General features: G+C 43.7%; 1 protein-coding gene across 2 annotated transcripts; it reads right to left on the bottom strand.

The window, feature by feature from the left end:
* Positions 1 to 115: 115 nt before the first annotated feature.
* Positions 116 to 18,223, bottom strand: HMGCS2 (3-hydroxy-3-methylglutaryl-CoA synthase 2). Of its 2 annotated transcripts, none has more exons than XM_057720779.1 (10): positions 18,070 to 18,223; positions 14,327 to 14,781; positions 10,287 to 10,412; positions 9,537 to 9,701; positions 8,004 to 8,169; positions 5,584 to 5,754; positions 4,403 to 4,509; positions 3,693 to 3,818; positions 2,348 to 2,459; positions 116 to 570 (listed from the first exon to the last, which is right to left on the bottom strand). In XM_057720779.1, exons 1-9 carry the CDS (start codon positions 18,171 to 18,173, stop codon positions 2,353 to 2,355), a joined length of 1,527 nt encoding a protein of 508 aa, XP_057576762.1. In that variant the 5' UTR covers positions 18,174 to 18,223; the 3' UTR covers positions 116 to 570; positions 2,348 to 2,352. The 2 variants fall into 2 exon arrangements, with proteins under 2 accessions (XP_057576762.1, XP_057576755.1); XM_057720772.1 differs by having other exon boundaries at positions 2,351 to 2,459; positions 18,070 to 18,201.
* Positions 18,224 to 18,624: the final 401 nt, after the last annotated feature.

Below are 18,624 nucleotides of genomic sequence, written 5' to 3' on the forward strand. Positions count from 1 at the left end.
GTACCTGCGGGTGGGGAGAGTGGGGCCTCCGAGCCAGGAGGTCCGGCAGGCTTCTCTGCCTGACAGCTGCTGTACTGTGTTGTGGTTTCCAAGAAACACAGGAGTCATTCCCTCTTTCTCTACTTTTTAATTGTGTTATATTAGCTTAGTACCACACATGAAATTTAGACATTCACGGAAAACCCTAAGAAACAGACACATAACAGCACAGAAGTTTAATAATAACGACAGCAAAGCTATAACGAATGAGAGGCAAGTTATCTGGATCTTGAAGAAGACAAGAGATCTGCCACATTTCTGGTCTGTGATTCAAGGCTGGGCCTTCCCTCCATCCCTCCATCTCCCTCTCTCACAAAGGGCTCTTGCAGCACCACAAGCCCATGACAATGATTGCAGCAGGGAATGGCATGAAGGACCCGCTAAGGATGGCCCCTCACTCCACAGGGCCAGTGCTTATGGGGGCTGCGGCGTCCAATCCAATCTATTTACCAGCTAAGAGTGGGGGGTTTGCACGATCGAGAGAGGGCAGACGTTCTACAGCATACTTTTCCCAGAAACCTCTCCACGTATCTGTAAAGTTTAAAGATACAAAAGGACATTCAATTATGAGTCTCACCCTGGGCATCCCCTGCTTCCCCATACCTGCTCCTCGCCCGAGGCAGGCTCTCCTAACTGCATCCCGAGGTCTGGGGGGTTCCGCCACCCCTCCAGCAACAAGCCTGGATGCCTGAGCACCCTGAGCCAGACACCATGGGAGCCAAGGCTGGGAAGTGGGCAGGGTCCCCATGACATGTCCTGTCTGTGATGGGAGAGCAGGCTGGGCAGTGCAGAGGCAGAGCTCTACAGAGCACTTTGCTGACATAAAATCTTTATTTTAGCGAACATCTCACTGGTGTGGGTTCATTGCTCCTGTGAGACAAAGATGGGTCCCAGCTTTTCTCTTTTTGGTACAGTGCTGCTTAAGCTTGTCGACCAGGAGAGGGAGGGAACCTGATTTGGAAACTCTCCCTTGAAAAATCCCAGTTCGCTCTCTGTCTTTCTCTGTCTCTTCTTTCTCCTCTCTCTCTTTCTCTCTCTCCCTCCCCACCTCTCTCTCTGCTTCTAATGACTGAACGAGCTTGACATGTTTAATGGCCCCCACTTTGCCACTGACTTGCCCTTAAGAACCATATTACAAACAAACAACAGATAAGCAAACAAACAGATGACTCCCTGGTGATGCCAAAGTCTGATGAGTCTGCTTACGGAGGCTGCTGTTTTCAACCATAGCCTGCAGCCTGACTTGTCACCCCCCCGCCTTGCCAACCTCACCTAGCCCCTAAGACCCTAGAGGCACACTTCAGTTGCCCCACAGGGCTCAGAAGGTTGGCAGTGGTTAGGAGTCAACAGAGGACACCACTTACCCTGCAGTTTTCCTGTTTTATCTGGGTATCTTGTTTACCCAGGACTTCCTCATCTCTCCCTGTTCCCTACCCTGTCCTTGGCAAACCTTTATAGTCTTCTCCCTTCATATACCAAAGTAGGGAAAAAAATGTAAAGAACAGAAAAATACAGATGAAGTATTTGTGCACAGGGACTGATCTATTGAGATTTATGGGTTGTGAAAGGAATTGCTTCTTACTCTTCCATTCTGCTTATCTTATCAAGTTGGAAGATAAATCTGGATCCATGCACTACAAGATTCTAATTCTGAATCTTTGATTTTCCTTTAGAAAGTACCGTGAAGAATTCTCCTACTTCTCTTCCTGACTCAGTCCTCTTCCATCAAACTCTTCTGTCTGTACGCCCCTCCCCACTTATTCCCCAAATCTCACTGCTTCTCCCCAGAAGGAATCCCAAGAAGGGAGGATTTGCTCATGGCCCCTTAGCCCAAGGCTCCCTCCAGCCAAGGCTTCTGGCTCTCCCAGAATCCCCAGCACCCTGTTTCCTGATGAATTCATCTCCGACACACTGGTGTGTCCCTCCTCTGACACTACTCATCTTTGTTACTGACTGTCCCCTTTGGAGTACCGAGTTCCATAGTTTCAGGTTCACGGCCTGCTTCCCGTTATGGGTGCTAGTTCAGTTTCTATCAAGCTTCTAGGGGAGCTTCCTATCATGAGCAGATCAGGTAAACAAGTTGACTCTTTTTTTCAGATTCAAGATTTAAGGACATGCCCCTCCCCCAGCTTTTGCCTTTTGTGGTCAAAGAGCCCCAGGAGTTTTATTTGGTCCTCATGGTACAAACTCCCCATCTCTGATCATTTTGGAAGCTACGAATCCTCTCCGGCCTGTTTACACGCCCATAACTGCATCTGTTTCCCAGAGGAAAAACATTAAGCCACCTACACTCCAAAATTTAACTCACCACCTTTAGACTGGACGCCGGGCATACTTTCGGCGATATAGCTCATCCACTCGCTCCAGGTACCAAGTGCCTGGGAAAAGGCTGTTTTTGTCACCAGGTGGTGAGAAATTCACTGTGGAATGAGAAGAGGCAATACTCACAAAGGGCTGCATGGGGTTGAGGAAGAGAAAATGGTAATAGGGACGCCCAGATCTTCACATGGTGTTCTCCTGGCTATGCTGCGAGGGCAGCAAGGTCACCTAGTCTACACCCAGTAGAGCACTGGGCCAGCAGAAGAACCAGAAGCAGCTCTCTTGGAGCTAGTACTTAAGACTTGTCTACTAGAAATTTTGTTATAGGAGTATGCTGTTTTCCTACAGTAAACGTGCCCTTCCTCCATTGAAATCATCACGTCCTTCTGCCAATGGTACCTAGCTCAAGGTGTGCATCAGAGCATCCTGTTTGCTAATAGGCACTTCCTTCCTAGCTCTAAGTTTTCCAAAGCTGATTCACTGTCGTACTTCAAAGCTTTGTCCATTCATGTTCATCTCAGAGGTCCTATTTTTATTTTGTCTTCCTTTTTGCTCTAACATGTCCCCTGTTCCAGATAAGATCAATGACTACTAGGTCTAGGTTTTCTGGAACATTCTCAGTTCCATAAGTTCAGTCTCCTTTTCAGTGCAAATCATGTGTCCCAAGTTTTGCTTGAAAAAATATGGTTACCCTGGTTTTAAAATCACCATCTGGTTTCTCCAGTCCTAACTTTAGCTTTGGTGTACTTTTTCTTTGTTGCTTTTTTGGGCACTATTTTGTTTTATGTTTGGTAAGGAAGCGGGGCAGCTGGAAGGAGACAGTAATATTTGTTGATAACTTATTTATCATTGATTAATAAATTCATTAATCTCTGGCAATTGTGCAATGTTAGAAATGAGGCAACTGAGAAAACTTCAATAATTTGCTCAAAGATAAAGAGCTAGTAGGTGTCACAGGTCAGTTTAGACTTGTATATCTGGCTTCAAAGTCCGGGCTTTTTCAACTGTTGCATAGATGGTATTTTCAAAGACCACGTATCTGGCTTCCACGGGACTTTGTCCCAATCCTGTTTTGGGTGGTTATCTACACCGTGGATTGGGAAGCCACATGCTACTTCCTACCTCTTTCCAACCCAGCCTTCTGCTTCCCCCCCCCCCCCCCCCAGTTCTTCCTCCTTTGCACCTAACAAACCTTCTCTGAATCATATCTCATAGAGGTCGGCACTCTCACCTGCTATATTCTAGATTCCTGATGAATCTTTTGGCTCTCAGCTACTGGCATATAATCTGAGAAAAATGGCCATCTCCTGCTCTCTTCCTGCCTTTTTTCTTACCCTTGTGGTAGAATTGTTCTCTTTGGTTCATTATTTCTGTGAACTCCTCAGGAGACACACGCTTTCGGGAGGCGAGACGTTTTGGCAGATCTGATGTACTAGATACCAGCTTCTCCAGGGGAGAGCCTGGGAAGCAAAGGAAAGACTCTTAAACTTACTTCATTGTCATTATCATTGCTACTAATCACAAGTCCATTGCAGAGTCAAGCTCGTGGGAGCCAGCTCCCGCCCCAGGGGAAAGCGCATTGTGTTTGGCTTAGCATGTCAAGAAACAATAAAGATCAGCAAACATAATGTCAGCCAAACATACAGGCAGACCTTCGTTTGGTGTATCCCCTTTAGTGCATAGATGTACGCACTTGACCACATCCATCATAAAGTAATCAGCAAATGTTTACTGGATATCTCAAATCCATCAACTCCTCTCTAACCAGTTGCAACCAAACCACCATCACCTCTTGCCTAGACTACTTGCTGGAACAATCTGACTGGTTTCCCCATATTCACCTTTGTTTCTCATCCGTGTGCGTAGTAGCCAGGGAAGTGCTTTGAATACATACATTAGACACTTACTCCGTTGCCTATATCCCTTCAGGGCTTTCCTTTGTTCTTAATTGCAACATAATTCTGTCAAGATGGGAGCCTCGGTAGTGGTAAAGCGGAAAGTTTCTTTTACCAGATGAAGTGCCTAATGAAAAGCCTAGACTCACCTGGAGAAGCATCCTGGGACACCAGAAATGAAAAGAAACTTGCTGCCAAGCCAGAGCCATAGGAGAAGGCACCAATCCTGGAGCCAGCCAACTCCTGGGCAGAGTGACTGCAAGGGAGGAAAGCAAAACCCAAAAGACACATCAACATTATATATATTCTGCCCTGCAAATAAACCACCAATCTAGTCAAACTCTTGCAACTAGAAATGGGTTCTGGGCACTCTACACAAAGAAGGACTTTGGGAAGACCCTGGGGGTAGGCCCAGAAGGAGGAAAACTTGCCAAGAGGAGAACAGCTAAAATCCAAGATACAGAAGTCACAGTGAGACGTAATTTCCAAGACGTAAAAGGAACTTCTCTCCGCCCGTGAAGACAAAATGAATTCAGTGAACTCTGAAGGTACTTCCAAGTGGAGGTCAGACCACTGGACTCACCTCAAGGCTCCCATGTTGACTGGCAATGCTTCAGCAGTTGTAACTTTCATTATTATTATTATTGTCTCTTCATTAGTAATATGTAATTTGAGCAAGTCCAATGATATACATATATAATTTTTCTTAGGTTATATGCATGTGCTATAGTACAAATATTTTCTTATAAAATCCACAAAATAGAACATCTATAAAAATAAAAACTAACATTTGGGCAGCTGCTGAGCATTACTGTTTTAACTGCTTTAGACATTTAATATTCATCAAAGCCTTAGACGGTAGGTATTGTTATTGTACATATTTTATAGTTGGGAAAAATAAGGCATGTAAAGGTTAAGCATTTTTCCAATGTCAAAGCTAATGAGTGGTAAAGAGATTTGAACACAGGTTGTGGGCTCTAAAGCTAGACTCTCTCAACCCCCATGCTTTACTGAGTACAGAGATTTTAAATGGACGAGGTAAAAATGTGCATAAAAGTTCTACTATTTTCCTGCTGCATCCAAATAGATCTTGCACGTCCCCCGGCATCATACGTGCACTTCACTTTGGAGACCACTGTTTAATACTGATGGCAAATCTGCCTACACGTACACCTTTGAAACACGTTTCTTTCATTCTCCTTCCTTCCTTCCTTCCTTCTCTTTCTCTCCGTTTTGAAAAAATTCTATACCAGAAGAGGAACAAAACTTGGTTGACCCTTCAGACCAGAGCCAGGGGTAAAAGGAGGTGGGGCCAGATGCAGATACTCACTGGAACAGAAGTGAGGCCAGGCATCCATACAGGGATGACGTGTACATATTCCCATTGCACATGGAGAGGTAGAGGGAAGGCTTGGTTTTCTTGTTGAATGTGTTCAGAGTGGCCTTTTGAAGTGCTTTGTCTACGTCCTTATTGGTGTAGGTGTCTTCCAGCTTTAGCCCCCTGTGAGCACCCAGAAGAATAGGCTAGGTGAGAAGCCACATGAGGGAAGGAAGGCAGCAAGGGGAAAAGTATAACAGCTACTGGAGAGCAGGCTTTGGGACACGTGGTTTTTTTTTTTCCTATAGAATATTTGGAAATACAGGAAACACAGAGGAGAGGTGTCACTAATAGTCTTACCATTCAGAGAGAGCACGTAGGTCATACTTTTCTTATGGAATCCATTCCTCCTTTTATACAGTTTATTGGAATATAAAATCATGCTATACATTCTGTTTGGCACGCTTCCTTAACTAATTTTCTCTATGACATTAAATCATCTTCTTTAACATTATTTTTAAAGGCTGCCAAGTGAACCATGATAGGATGTACCGTACTTTAACAAATCTCCCCATTTCTGTCCTCACTAGCTAAAATACTACAGTAAATAACTACATTTCTTTTTTCAGGAAACAAAGTTTTTTTTCATTAAAAAATTTTGATACAATTTTAAAAGGTTACTCTCCATTTACAGTTATTAAAAAGTGTTGGCTATATTCCCCATGATGTGCAATCCATCCTTGAGCCATTCTTACACCCCATAGTTTGTACCTCCCACGCCCTCCCCCTATGTTCCCCCTTCCCCTCCCGCCACTGGTAACCACTGGTTTGTTCTCTCTATCTGTGAGCCTGCTTCTTTTTTGTTATATTCACTAGTATGATGTCTTTTTTAGATTTCACATATAAGTAATTGCATACGGCATTTGTCTCTCTCTGTCTGGCTTATTTCACTTAGCATAATATTCTCCCAGTCCATCCATGTTGTTGCAAATGGCAACATTTTGTTCTTTTTTACGGCTGAGTAGTATTCCATTGCATATATATATACCACATCATCTTTATCCATTCATCCGTTGCTGGACACTTAGGTTGCTCCCACATCTTGGCAAATATAAGTAATGCTGCTCTGAACATGGGGTGCATGTAACTTTTCAAATTAGTGTTTTTGTGTTTTTGGTTTTCTTCGGATGTATACCCAGGAGTAGAATTGCTGGGTTATATGGTAGTTCTACTTTTAGTTTTTCAAGAAATAACTACAAGTTCTTTTAAACATGTGGAATTACTGAGCCAAAGATGTACCTCTTTAAACCTTTTGGTTCCTGTTTTCCTAATACTCCCCCCAAATCTTTGTAACAGTTTACCATTGCTCATTTTCTCATAGACTCAATTCTGGGCATTCAAAATTTTTGAATGCTATGTAAAGAAAACATTAACTTGTTTACATTTGTTACTAATAGGCATGCACATTTAAAAATATGATTATGTGCATTTCTTCCTTGAGGAAATTTCTTGTCCATATCCTTTGTTCAGTTTTCTACTTAGTGTGTGTATCTTATTATTATTGATGATGAGACTTAAGATATCTTTATATCTTTAATATATTGATAAGACATATATTTAAGATATTAAGCTATTATCTTTGGTATGTGTTAGAATTTTTTCCATGTGGCAGGTCTCAGAAGCAGTGTTTGTGCTAATTTTGATGATTTAGTTAGTGGCAGGGTTAGAAGCAGTAGTTAGAAACGAGCAGATGTTGGTAGAATACTCCGAAACTGGAAATGAATAGATACCAAGAAGAAAGCGAAGGATTCCCTTCCCAGTGAGAACTCTTTGTTTCTAAATGTCTTGCAGTACTGCATCAATAAACAGCATTCTCCCTGCTGGTGAGCTGGACTATATTTCATAGATGGGGGATTTGAGGCAACAAGCAAGACATTCATTAAGCCAATGGCAAGTGAGAATGAGACCAGACACTCCCCAAGTTGCCATCCTGCACTGTGAGTATTTGCTTCTAGGTGTTTCTTTCTGTACAGACTGTGAGATCCTCTAGGCAGGGATCACGGAGTCACATCCACTTTCATGTCCCTAGAGTTTAGTATGATGCTGACACATGGGTGATGTTCAAAGCATGTTTATTGCCTGAATGATTTAGCCACACTCCCTTTCCTCTCTTTCTTACTCTCTGAAGCTTCTTAGAGTCACTTGATCTAGAGGTGCTGTCAGGGTTCCTGTGCTCCCTGAGATACCGGCTGAGGACCCTATGTAGACAATAACCCGCTAAACCACATGAGGGCTTGGTGTCATTTCTAGTGTGTTGGAAGATTGTTGTTTTTTCCCCACAGGAGAGGCTGCTGGTCCAGATTCAAAGCACATGGAAGCCTCCTTCTTCTCACCCCTCAGGAGCCTCTAGCCTCCTCATCAAGAGGACTCACCTGAAGGCCTCCAGCCCCTTATAGAGGCCAGTCTGTGTGTCGCCGCTGGCTAACAGGAAGTCATTGAACATCAGGCGAGCCACAGATTTCTGGACCAACTTGCAGAAGGGTGTATGAAAGATCATAAACTGTAAATCGTCGAGAGTGAAAGGTTGATCGTTGCCAGCTGGAAGAAGAAGTGTGAAAACAAGGATGTGGCGTGATCCACTTAGATCTACTCCCCAAGATCTAACTGTGCTGAGGTCTCCCAGATGACTAGCTCCTACCTCCAGCAAACACACAGAGGTTTGTTCATTCATTTTACAAGCATTTTACTAAGCACTCTACTCATAAAGAAGGGAAAGAAACAAATATTTTCTTCCTATCTGCCATTGCCAACCTCTAGGACAGATAATTCCTCAAATCAACCTCGTATTGTACTATTTTCTCTATTTTCCAGGGGAGAAAACAGAAAACAGAATAGCTCCAAAATATGAAGCAAAGTCATGTGTTCAAGGTCACCCAGCTTGAAAACAGCTGGCTTTGGCTTTAGGTTCCAGTGTCTGACTCTACACTACAGACTCTCTCTCACTCCAAAGAGGAGGGCAATGCACCCTCTGTCCTTAGGAAGGTTTACAATTTGTGCTGAGATCCAAAGCAGCATTGATAAAATTGCATATGAGATTAAGGAGTAAAATTAGAATGTCATAAGAATTCAGAGGATGCCAAAGTAATTAACCAATACAAATTTTACAGTGGATGAGCAGAGGCAGAGAGGTCCAAGTCGACTCCTTTCCCATGGGGGCAGTCAGCATCCCATCCCGTGTAGTGGAGAGGGGCAAGGTGCTTTAGGCCATCCCTAAAGTATCCAAGCTCTGATGCTTCAGTATGTGCCTTTTCTCACATTGAAACCTGCCTTTTTTTAGATGCCCATCTTGGCATGGCTAAACAGGTAGGAACTCTTTTATTTTTCTAAGTAGGTGGGTTTCTCTGTATTTTTAAAATAAGATTTGTTTCTTTTCTGATTATGAAATTGGTACATTTATTTCAGCACAAAACTTCAGAAACTAAAGGTGAAAATAAAATCAACTTGCAACACTACCAAGTAGAGACAAAAAAAACCCACTGATAATACTTAAGTATACTGAAAATATAGGTAAGAACTTTCACCATCAACCAGACTTTAAAAAGTGGCAAACTATAAACCAAGAGTCAAATCACCCCTGACTTCAATAGAAATGAATCGCAGCCTCCACAGGACCTGGTCACTCTGATACACACAGTATCTCCCCAGGTGGCCGACACCCACTGGCTTCAGCTTTGGCCTTGGATTGTTTACCTTCTTTCATTTAACTCGTCAGAGGCAATTTCATACTTGACTTTGGATGACTTCCAAAGGGACTTTAGCACAGACCCGGGGAAGGGCGTAAGAGATGAAACAGTTCTCTTCAGGTCACTTGCAGAGGAGACAAGAGTCCTTGTCTTAAGAGCTTGGGACACACTCTTGACCTCATGTAAACAGAGTCCCCACCTTCTGCCCTCTGAGCTCCATACCTTGCTTCCACTTGTTCTGGATCTTTTGACGGTATAATGTGTAGCATCGGTCCAGGGCCCGTAAGTAGCACTGGATGGAGAGACTTCCATCCAGCAGCGGGTACTCTGAGGGCACATTTGGTTTGTAGAAGTCATATACATTCTCCATGTGGGTTCCTCTAAGCCCTGGCAAGGCACACAGAGGGATTCAGGGACTGCACAGTGCAGCCCACATAGAGCAGAGAAGGTGGGAGAACCACATAGAAGCAGTCTCCTGGTCTTTATCTGTCTCATGCCCAAGCCTGAGCCCACCAAACATGCCTCGTCTGTGAAAAGGGAGTTGATTAGATTGCTGCTTTTATATAAAAGAGATTTATATTTCATTTCCACACCGACATGGGCTTAAGAAATCTGGAATAGACACCAAAAGTCTCAAAGGAGAGCTCTCACTTTATACCCAGTTTTCCTCTTTCATTTTCAACTGTCAGTTTAGCTCCCAAAGGGTCCTCGTGGGCAGCATCAATGCCATCCATTCCACACATCATTATCCCACAGTGCGATGGTGCAGAAGAGGCAACCTTGCTGATCCCTCTCTTCCCTTCCTCCCTGCCCTCTGCTCCCCAGTCCAGTCTCTTGAAGGCAAGCAACATCATCCACAAATCCACACTTCAGCCCTGCGTAGTGGGTGTGCCAGCTTGGGATTAGGAGCTACGCATTTGGCTACACCATACACAGTCTCCTGGCACCGTGCATCCACAGTTTACTACAAACCTCTCTCGAGGGCCAGAGGGGCCTCGGGCCCAACCAGCATTGCCACAGCTCCAGCCCCGCCTGTGGCGCGAAGGTTACCATTGGGGTAGACTGCAATGTCTCCACAGACCACCAGTGCATAGCGACCTGTAATGAGAGACAAGAAATAATTATTATCACTTCCAAATCTCGAGTAGACTGAAAGAATCCTGTGTGCCAGGCACAATTTTAGGTACTGGCGATAGATAGCAGAACCAAAATAAAAATTCCTGCCCCATGGAACATATGTTCTGGTGAAATTCATCATGACACATTTGAAATACAATGTCAAAACAGTGTTCTCAGGGAGATCAACTCAATGATGGGAGATGACTCAGAGGGGTGGGATAGGGAGGGTGGGAAGGAGAGGGGACATGGGGATATATGTATAAATACAGCTGATTCACTTTGTTGTACAGCAGAAACTGGCACAACAGTGTAAAGCAATTATATTCCAATGAAGAGCTCAAAAAGCAAAACAAAACAATGTTCTGTGACTGCAGCTGTAAAATCTTCATTGATCCAGAATTCAGTTTCTTAATTCAATAAAAAATCTATAAACTGGCACTTCTGGAGATATTTGAAATTTGTACTGATCATCTTGAGCACTTCATAGTGCTATAGTAGAAATTCCATCCAAATCATAGAAGGCCAAGGGATGCAGAGGGCAACTCGTACTCGAAATCCTACATAGACACCAGTTATCTTCAAACAATCCTTAAAACAATCCAATGAGGCAGGTAATATCCACATTTACAGAGGAAGACACTGCCTCCAGAGAAATCAGGTAATTTGTCTAAGGTCGCCCACCTCGTGAATATGGAATTTTATATTCAGATCCAGTTCTGACTGGATCCTGAACCATGTGCTTTGAACAATCTGGTACCACTTTCATTGTGAGAAGAATTAATGTTGAGTAACCACATTTAATATAGATGATCCATGGTAACTACTTCTATAATAGGCAGATGATTATTCAAAAAATAATTGTTGTCTTTATTATTTGTTCCTCTTTCATCTGATAATACTGTCTGCCCCCAAACTTGGGTTTGTGGGAGACAGATGGCAGTAATTTTAGTATTCTACCTAACCTGGGAAGAAGCCCCTAGCATTTACCCCAGCACTGCACTGAGAGCCATATTTCTATTTAATTTAGTCCTCCTGATAAGTCTATCTGGCAGATACAGTTATCTCCTCTTTATAGACAAAGGAATTGAGGCCCAAAGAACTTGCCTAAAGCCACACAGCTAATAGATGGTAGGATAAGGATTCAGAGGCAGGATTCCAACCCAAATTCACTGAAACCCAAGAACTTTCTCTTAAGATTATATAGCAATTCAAACTCCTACCCCACCACAACAGCATTTTTTTCTCAGCAATTATATATATATATAAATACAAAAAATGTGAAATAAGTTTATAATAAACATATATATAATATATATATAAACAAAATTTATATATGTATATAAAATTTGGAAACTATAGAAGAGTATTTAGAAGCCATTAAGGAAAAGACCAGTAAATTTGACTACCTAAAAATTAAAACCTTCTATCGGAAACAAACTTGAAAGACAAACTGGGGAAGTATTTACAATACTTAAAGCCAACAAAAATTATTTTCTTTCATGTACAAAAGTCTCATAAGAGAGATTAGATATGTAATAAAAAATGGCCAATAAACGTCATAAAAATATCAAAGACCTCTTATAATAGCAAAGGAAAATCAATGATACTATTATTTTATTTATTAAACTGACAAAGATTAGAAAGTTTGATAACAGGTATTATAGGAACGTACTTTAGTACAACATGTTGAAGAGCAATTTGGCACATTCTATCAAACTTTTAAATTAAACTACGCTGCAATTCCACTTCCAGGACTCTGTTCTTACAACATATTATCATGAACATGCAAACCTATTGTACAATGTTCATTAAAACATTGTTTATAATTGTAAAAAACATATAGCAATCTAAATATCCATCTATATGGGACTAAGGTTTGGCATATCCATCAATAGACTATTACGTGGCTTTTAAAAGAATGTGGTAGACCTTACATATATCTATAGATATCTGTAGAATGACCTCTAAGACATCATAGAGATGAGGAATAATGTGTACAATGTTAAAAAATGAGTAGATAAGTGCATGCTTTTAGGTACATAGGAAATTTTTGGAAGAATACGTAGAAACTGTTAATGTTAAATTCTGGGAATTGGTAATGGGGTGTCAAAGGGAAATTTTTCTTTACTTTTTACCCTTCTGTGTGTGTGTGTGTGTGTGTGTGTGTGTTTGTGTATTTAACTGCTGGTTTCAATAACCTTCATTAAAAAAAAGTCAAGAAAAAATGAGGTTTCTCAGGCAATCTGGGCCAGTACCACTCTTTCCTTCCCTCATATCCTGCTGTCCCTCTGGAGTGATTCAGAATTTCTTGGTGAGTCCCAGAACCACCTCCTCTCATCTGAGGATCCACAGGTGGATGGTTGGCCAGAGTAGCAGCAGAGATCACATCTACACTGACCTTGTCTGGTTCTGGTGGTTGCCATTAGGCTCAAGTTTAAATACGCTTTTTGTTTTAATACAGACTAACAATTCACATCCTAACAGTTTGTTTAAATTTTTTTCCCCACCAAGACATCACATTAAAGAAGGATGCATTTGCAGCCCACTCCTGTGGAATACCTAACCATTCGGCAGAATCTTCTCATTTGAAATGACATGCTTGAAGCTGATAATGTCCCCAAATATAGGCTCTGACGTTTGGTTAAAGGCTGGTGAGTGTCCCTTGCCCTTCATTTCTACTCTCTAACTAAATGCTTGGTTAGACATATTGGTGGTGATGGTAGTAGGGGTTGCTGGAGAGGTAATAATACAAATGCCAAGCAGGAGAAGCACTGTAAGGACAGATCTGATGATGCAGAGACTGGAACATCCCAAATCAGTGGAACTGTTGGTGGTGAGGCTATGCAGGGAAGTTGCAAGAAACACTGAATGGGTGTATGGAATTGTGTACTGCCTTGCTGCATGAACAGAGACAAACCATTAAACTCTTCCTGGCCTCTTTTTAAAATGAAAAATAGCGGTTTAGATAGTTTCTAGGGTCCCTGCCAACATCAAGACTTCATAATTAATTTGATAGTTAATGTTTATTGTGGTTTCTAAAGTTTAAATTCTAGTTTCCAACTTAGCAAATGGAGGGTCTTGTCTGCCCAGGTACTGTTTTTTCACATCTCCATTGATATCTTGTTTAATCCTTTTATCATCCCTGGAAGGCAGATAGGCAGATAAAAACTCTGAGTCTCATAGAGGTTGAGGGACTTATCAATTATTGACAGAGCTAGGTTTCTAACTCTCAACTTGTACTGTTTCCCTTGGACCTTTTCTTGCCATGACAACAGAATTTCTTCCTCCCATATAGTCTTGAGGGAAGATATAAGTAAGATACAGGGTAATGTTAATATGTTAAGCAAAAAACAATTTTCTAGGGACCAGGCAAAGGAGGGAGAATAGAAACACTCTGTGTCACAGTCTATCCTGTGATTCTTAGGGTCTATTTTTTACCAGGGTGTTTTCTCCTTAACACCTAAACTTGTTTAAATCTTTTAATATCACCAATCTCTTTCCTGCTCAGAGACTTGGGAGAAACCTCAGAGAAGCAGAGACAGTAAAATGGGAAATATACCGCATCTGATTTGGTGTCTTGCTCCTGCACCACACTACATGTAAGATATTCGATGCTCCATTTTCTCATCCATAAATCAAGTATGACACCCACTTCCTAAGCTGTTGTGAGGACTACATGAATGGCTGTGTGAACATGCTCTCTAAGTAACTGTGCAAAGCTACACAAGTCTGAGTGGTCCTTATCATTGTGATTGTTAGATGATTGCAGCAGCTATCTGCATAAGGTGTCCTTCCCTCCCTGGATGAACCCACCCAGGGAACAAAGAAGCAAAACAGAGGATTCAGCCTCCGGCCCAGTTCCCTTCTTACATAAGGCCTTGGGCAGCACATACCGTCCCAAGAGCTGGACTCCATCCAGTTGGCAGCATTGAAGAGGGAGGCAGTGCCACCATAGCAGGCATTGGTGGTATCTATGCCCTCAATGTCAGTGTTGCCTGAATCCTGGAAGAGCTCCATGAGCACTGTTTTGACAGCCTTGGACTTGTCAATGATGGTCTCAGTGCCCACTTCCAGCCGGCCCACAGAGTCCCACGGGAGCTGTGTGCGCTCCATCAGCCGCTGCACCACCGTCAGGCACAGGGAGTTGATGTCCTCCTGGACTGAGCAGAAGCCCATCTGGCTTTGGCCCAAACCCACCGTGTACTTCCCTGCCCCCACATTGTTAAACTTCTCCAGGTCTGTTTGGTCCACATATTGGGCTGGGAAATAGACCTCCAGGGCAAGGATGCCCACATCCTTTGGCCAAGTATCTGTTTTGGCCAAGGGGACAGCAGGGAATGTAGAAAACCTGTAGATGAGAAAACAATCAAAATTCCACTTATGGTCTCTAGCTATCTTCCTCAAAAGACAATACAGCAATCATTTCATTCATTTTTAAAAAATATATTTGAGGATATCAGATGAATGCAAATTTAGGATTGTTGTATTTTTCTGTTGAATTTACCCTTTTATCCTCAGTTCATGTTCCTCTGGCATTTTTATAGCTAAATACATGTGGAACAAGAAAAGGCTGTGGGGCTACAGAAGGCTGAGAGGGCAGTTCTCAATGGGAGCAGAGAAAAAGTAGAGAAAAGTAACGAGGGAAGAAATAAACTATTTCTTTCCTGGACCCACCACCTCTCTTCCACCCTGACTCCTAATGCCCTCTGGAGAAGATCTGGAGTTTCTCCTTCTCGCTACAAGTAAAGAACTCACCAAGTCCATCTTCCATGTGTTCCACGTAAAAATACCTGAAAGCTGGTTAGTTTAGAGAGGTTCTTAATTTTCCAGAAGGCGAAAGCAAGGCACACATTGGTGAGGTGATGTGCTCGGGGTAACTTAGTGTCTCATGTGTTAGAAATATTCTGTCCTTTCACTCATGAGTGCCACCAAATTCTTTTGACTTGCATCTGGCTACAGAATTGCTGATCATGGAAAAGTCACAGGGTGGCTCTGCAGGCTTGTGAGTTTTGCTCTGTGCCACAGGAATGGTAGCTCAGATGGAACGTATCCATCAGTCATCCTCAGGAGTCTGGGCTTCTTGTAACCCCAGTTTTCCCATCACAAAGGTCACTTTGAAGGACTGCTCTGAGGCAGAAGTGGATCATGTGATCACAAGAAAATGAGGCAAAGTGATAAATGTTTATCCGTATCTGACAAAAGAGGACTGAAGTTTAGTTATCTGTCCTATTTATTTGGTGCCACTCAGATGATTGGAGTGTATACTCTGAGGTGTTTGTGGAGGAGCTTCCCAGTACCTAGAGCTAATGGCTAGCCAGAGCTTGGTCCTTTCTCTCATCCTTACTCTCCTTCTGTCTTCTCTAAGCTCACTTCATCCTTCTCTTTCCAGTTAGAAATCTCAAGACAGAAGGAAAGTTTCCAAGAATTAAGTCACTTGGTAACTTTTGTAACTGTCTTGGTAGGGGGTTATTACTTGGAAATGGATTCCAGAGCCTTGAAGAAAAGTTAACATGTAGAGGTTTCCAGGAACATCAGACCACTGGAGTTAAGCGTATCCGTCTAACCCTGTACTTTCTCTAAAGAATAATCGCTTTGTTTAAAACTGGTTTTGTTCTGGTGTGGCGTGGTTCAAGAACACGTATCAAGCTTTTATTTCTTTACTCCATCTCACCTTCTTCTCTTATGTTTCAAATGTAGCTATCACATGCCAGGCACCGGGTGAAGGGGACGGGTGAAGAAAGAAGGAGGTCAAGGTTCTTGGGGGCCTCCTCCACCAGTGGGAGGAATGAGATGAGCACATACACGCTATATAACCCAACCAAGAGTCAGACTGGGGCAAAGGCCACAAGAGGGATATGCGCCAAACCCCACAGGAGTTCAAAGGAAGCAGAGATTTCCTGTGTGTGGGAGGATCAGCAATGGCTTCAAGGAAGAGGCTACATTTGAGGTCAACCTTGGTGGAAAAGTGTAGCTTCTACTGATGAAGAACTGGAGGAGAGGGACTTCCCTGGTGGTCCAGTGGGTAAGACTCCGTGCTGCCAATGCAGGGGGCCCAAGTTTACTCCCTGGTTGGGGAACTAGATCCTGCATGCATGTTGCAACTAAGAGTCCTCATGCTGCAACTAAGGAGTTTGCATGCTGTAACTAAGAAGCTGCATGCTGCAATGAAGATTCCGCGTGCCTCAACTAAGACCCGGTGCAACCTAAATAAATAAATATATATTAAAAAAAAAAAGAATTGGGGGAGGGGGCTGCAGGGCCAGTGCCACAGCAGGGGGTGACTGAACAGGTAAGGGTACCTGGAGCGGAGAGTGAAGGGTAGCAGGGGGACAACACGTGAGAAAAGCAGGTGGGGACCATGAAGCAGAGGGCAAGGTTCTTCTTTAATTTCAAACGTGATTGAAGCACGTGGGGGTAAGAGCAGTCCTTACAGTAGATTAAGAGCTGATGCAGGTTGGGTTAGAGGGGATAGATGTTCAGAGAAAAGGAGAACCATAAAGAGGGCTCTTAATACCTGTCAGCCCACGGGAAATGGGATTAGCTGTGAGTACGCTGAAAGGGAAATGCGAACCATGATTCCAAGTGTCTGAACCAAGGACGTCAGAAGGAGGGACAGGTTGATGGGGTCTGAGGTTTATCTCTTGGAGGGCAGCCAACTGTTGCTTGTTGAAACAAGCAAATCCAGGTCAATCCCTTCCTCACAAATACAAAAACAGGTTAAATTCTGAGCTGGGATGTTTGGCCTGTATGCAGAGGGTGGGGGAGAGTGTGGATGGTGGCGGGAAGTCATGAAGAAAATAAGAAGGCTAGAGGGTGCATACCTCCCACCTGACATGTCCACACGCCCAGGTTCCCTGGGCACCAGGCGAGGGAAGACACTGGACCAAAGGCATTTTTCTAAATATTCATGGAACGCAGGGCAGAAATGGGAGGTAAGAAAGGGCTAGTCCTAAAAGTACAGTGGATGGTTCAGGAGTTCCGGGTGCTAGTGGTAGCTGTGTTACCCTCAATGCTGGGAGACTCTGAGCACCTGGGTCAGGTGGGGGCGGGGTGCTTGCAAAGAAAAGGAGTGTGTGTGCGCTTCTGTTCTTGAGCACATTGTACACACACACACACTCTCTCTCTCCCTCTCTTATCTTCACATGCCGTGTTCCCCTCTCATGAAAGCAGAGAGCCAAGAAACATACTTCTCATCCTCAGTCCGTTTTTAATCTGGCTGCAGTGACTGGAAGCAGCTGGTTTTACTAACACTGCAACTGGCACAGAATCCTGAAGGTCTCAGCAGGGGCTGGGGGCACAGGTGGGAACAGTGGTGGAGAGGAGAAGGCCGCGGACCCTGGTACTGCTATTTCCACTGCTGCGTGCCTCTGGGGGGGTAAAATGTGTCTTGTTGACATCAGCAAGTGTCCGAGGTTTGGGATCCCAGAATTCTGTAAACAGACCTGTTTAAACAGGGCTGTCTGTTTAGAAATGAGGTACCCGAGACTTTGAGACGTTAACTTGCTTCTCTAAGGCTGTGCCCAAGCCTTGTCAACTTGTGACTGGGATTCTAGTGAGCTGTCTGCCTATCTTTTATGGGCTCTGCACCACTTCTCAAAGGGTGACCCGTGCGGTTCCTGAGACCGGCGTGACTCACCTGGGGTGGACTGCTGGGAGAAGGCGAGCAGGCAGGAGGGACCCTTCCTGCATCACTCTCTTCACTTGCAACACCCGCCTCACTGGAGTCAACAGCCGCTGCATTTTCAGAGGAGCACGCAGGAAGCCAGCAGGTCACAGGCCTTGGGGGAGATGCCCAGGGGTGTCCGGTCGGGCTTTATTTATCCCGTGGACTCCTGCCTCCGGAAGCCCTGCCCCTGCTTATTGAGGCTCTGTGGCTTCTAAAACCAGGCAAAAGGTCTCACTGAGAACATGGGAGAGTCAAAGAAAAACATCACCTCTCCAACATGTACATGGCTGCCCTATTTCTGGGTGTGTGTGGGAAAGGATGGGACGGATCCCTCCTGTCTTGGGCTCTTATGGCAGCCTTGTTTATGCTCAGCCACCTCAGGAGGTTATGGTGTTCCTTGTAACACATCCTAAGGTAACCCTACCTGGTCTGTCTTGGACCCTTGTCTGAGTTACTTTCACCTGGTGGTCCAGAAAGCTCTCTGTCGGGTTAGCTGTTATTAACGTATTGCGATGATAAGAAAAA

This window comes from Hippopotamus amphibius, chromosome 1, assembly GCF_030028045.1.
Source record: "Hippopotamus amphibius kiboko isolate mHipAmp2 chromosome 1, mHipAmp2.hap2, whole genome shotgun sequence".
NCBI lineage: Eukaryota > Metazoa > Chordata > Mammalia > Artiodactyla > Hippopotamidae > Hippopotamus > Hippopotamus amphibius.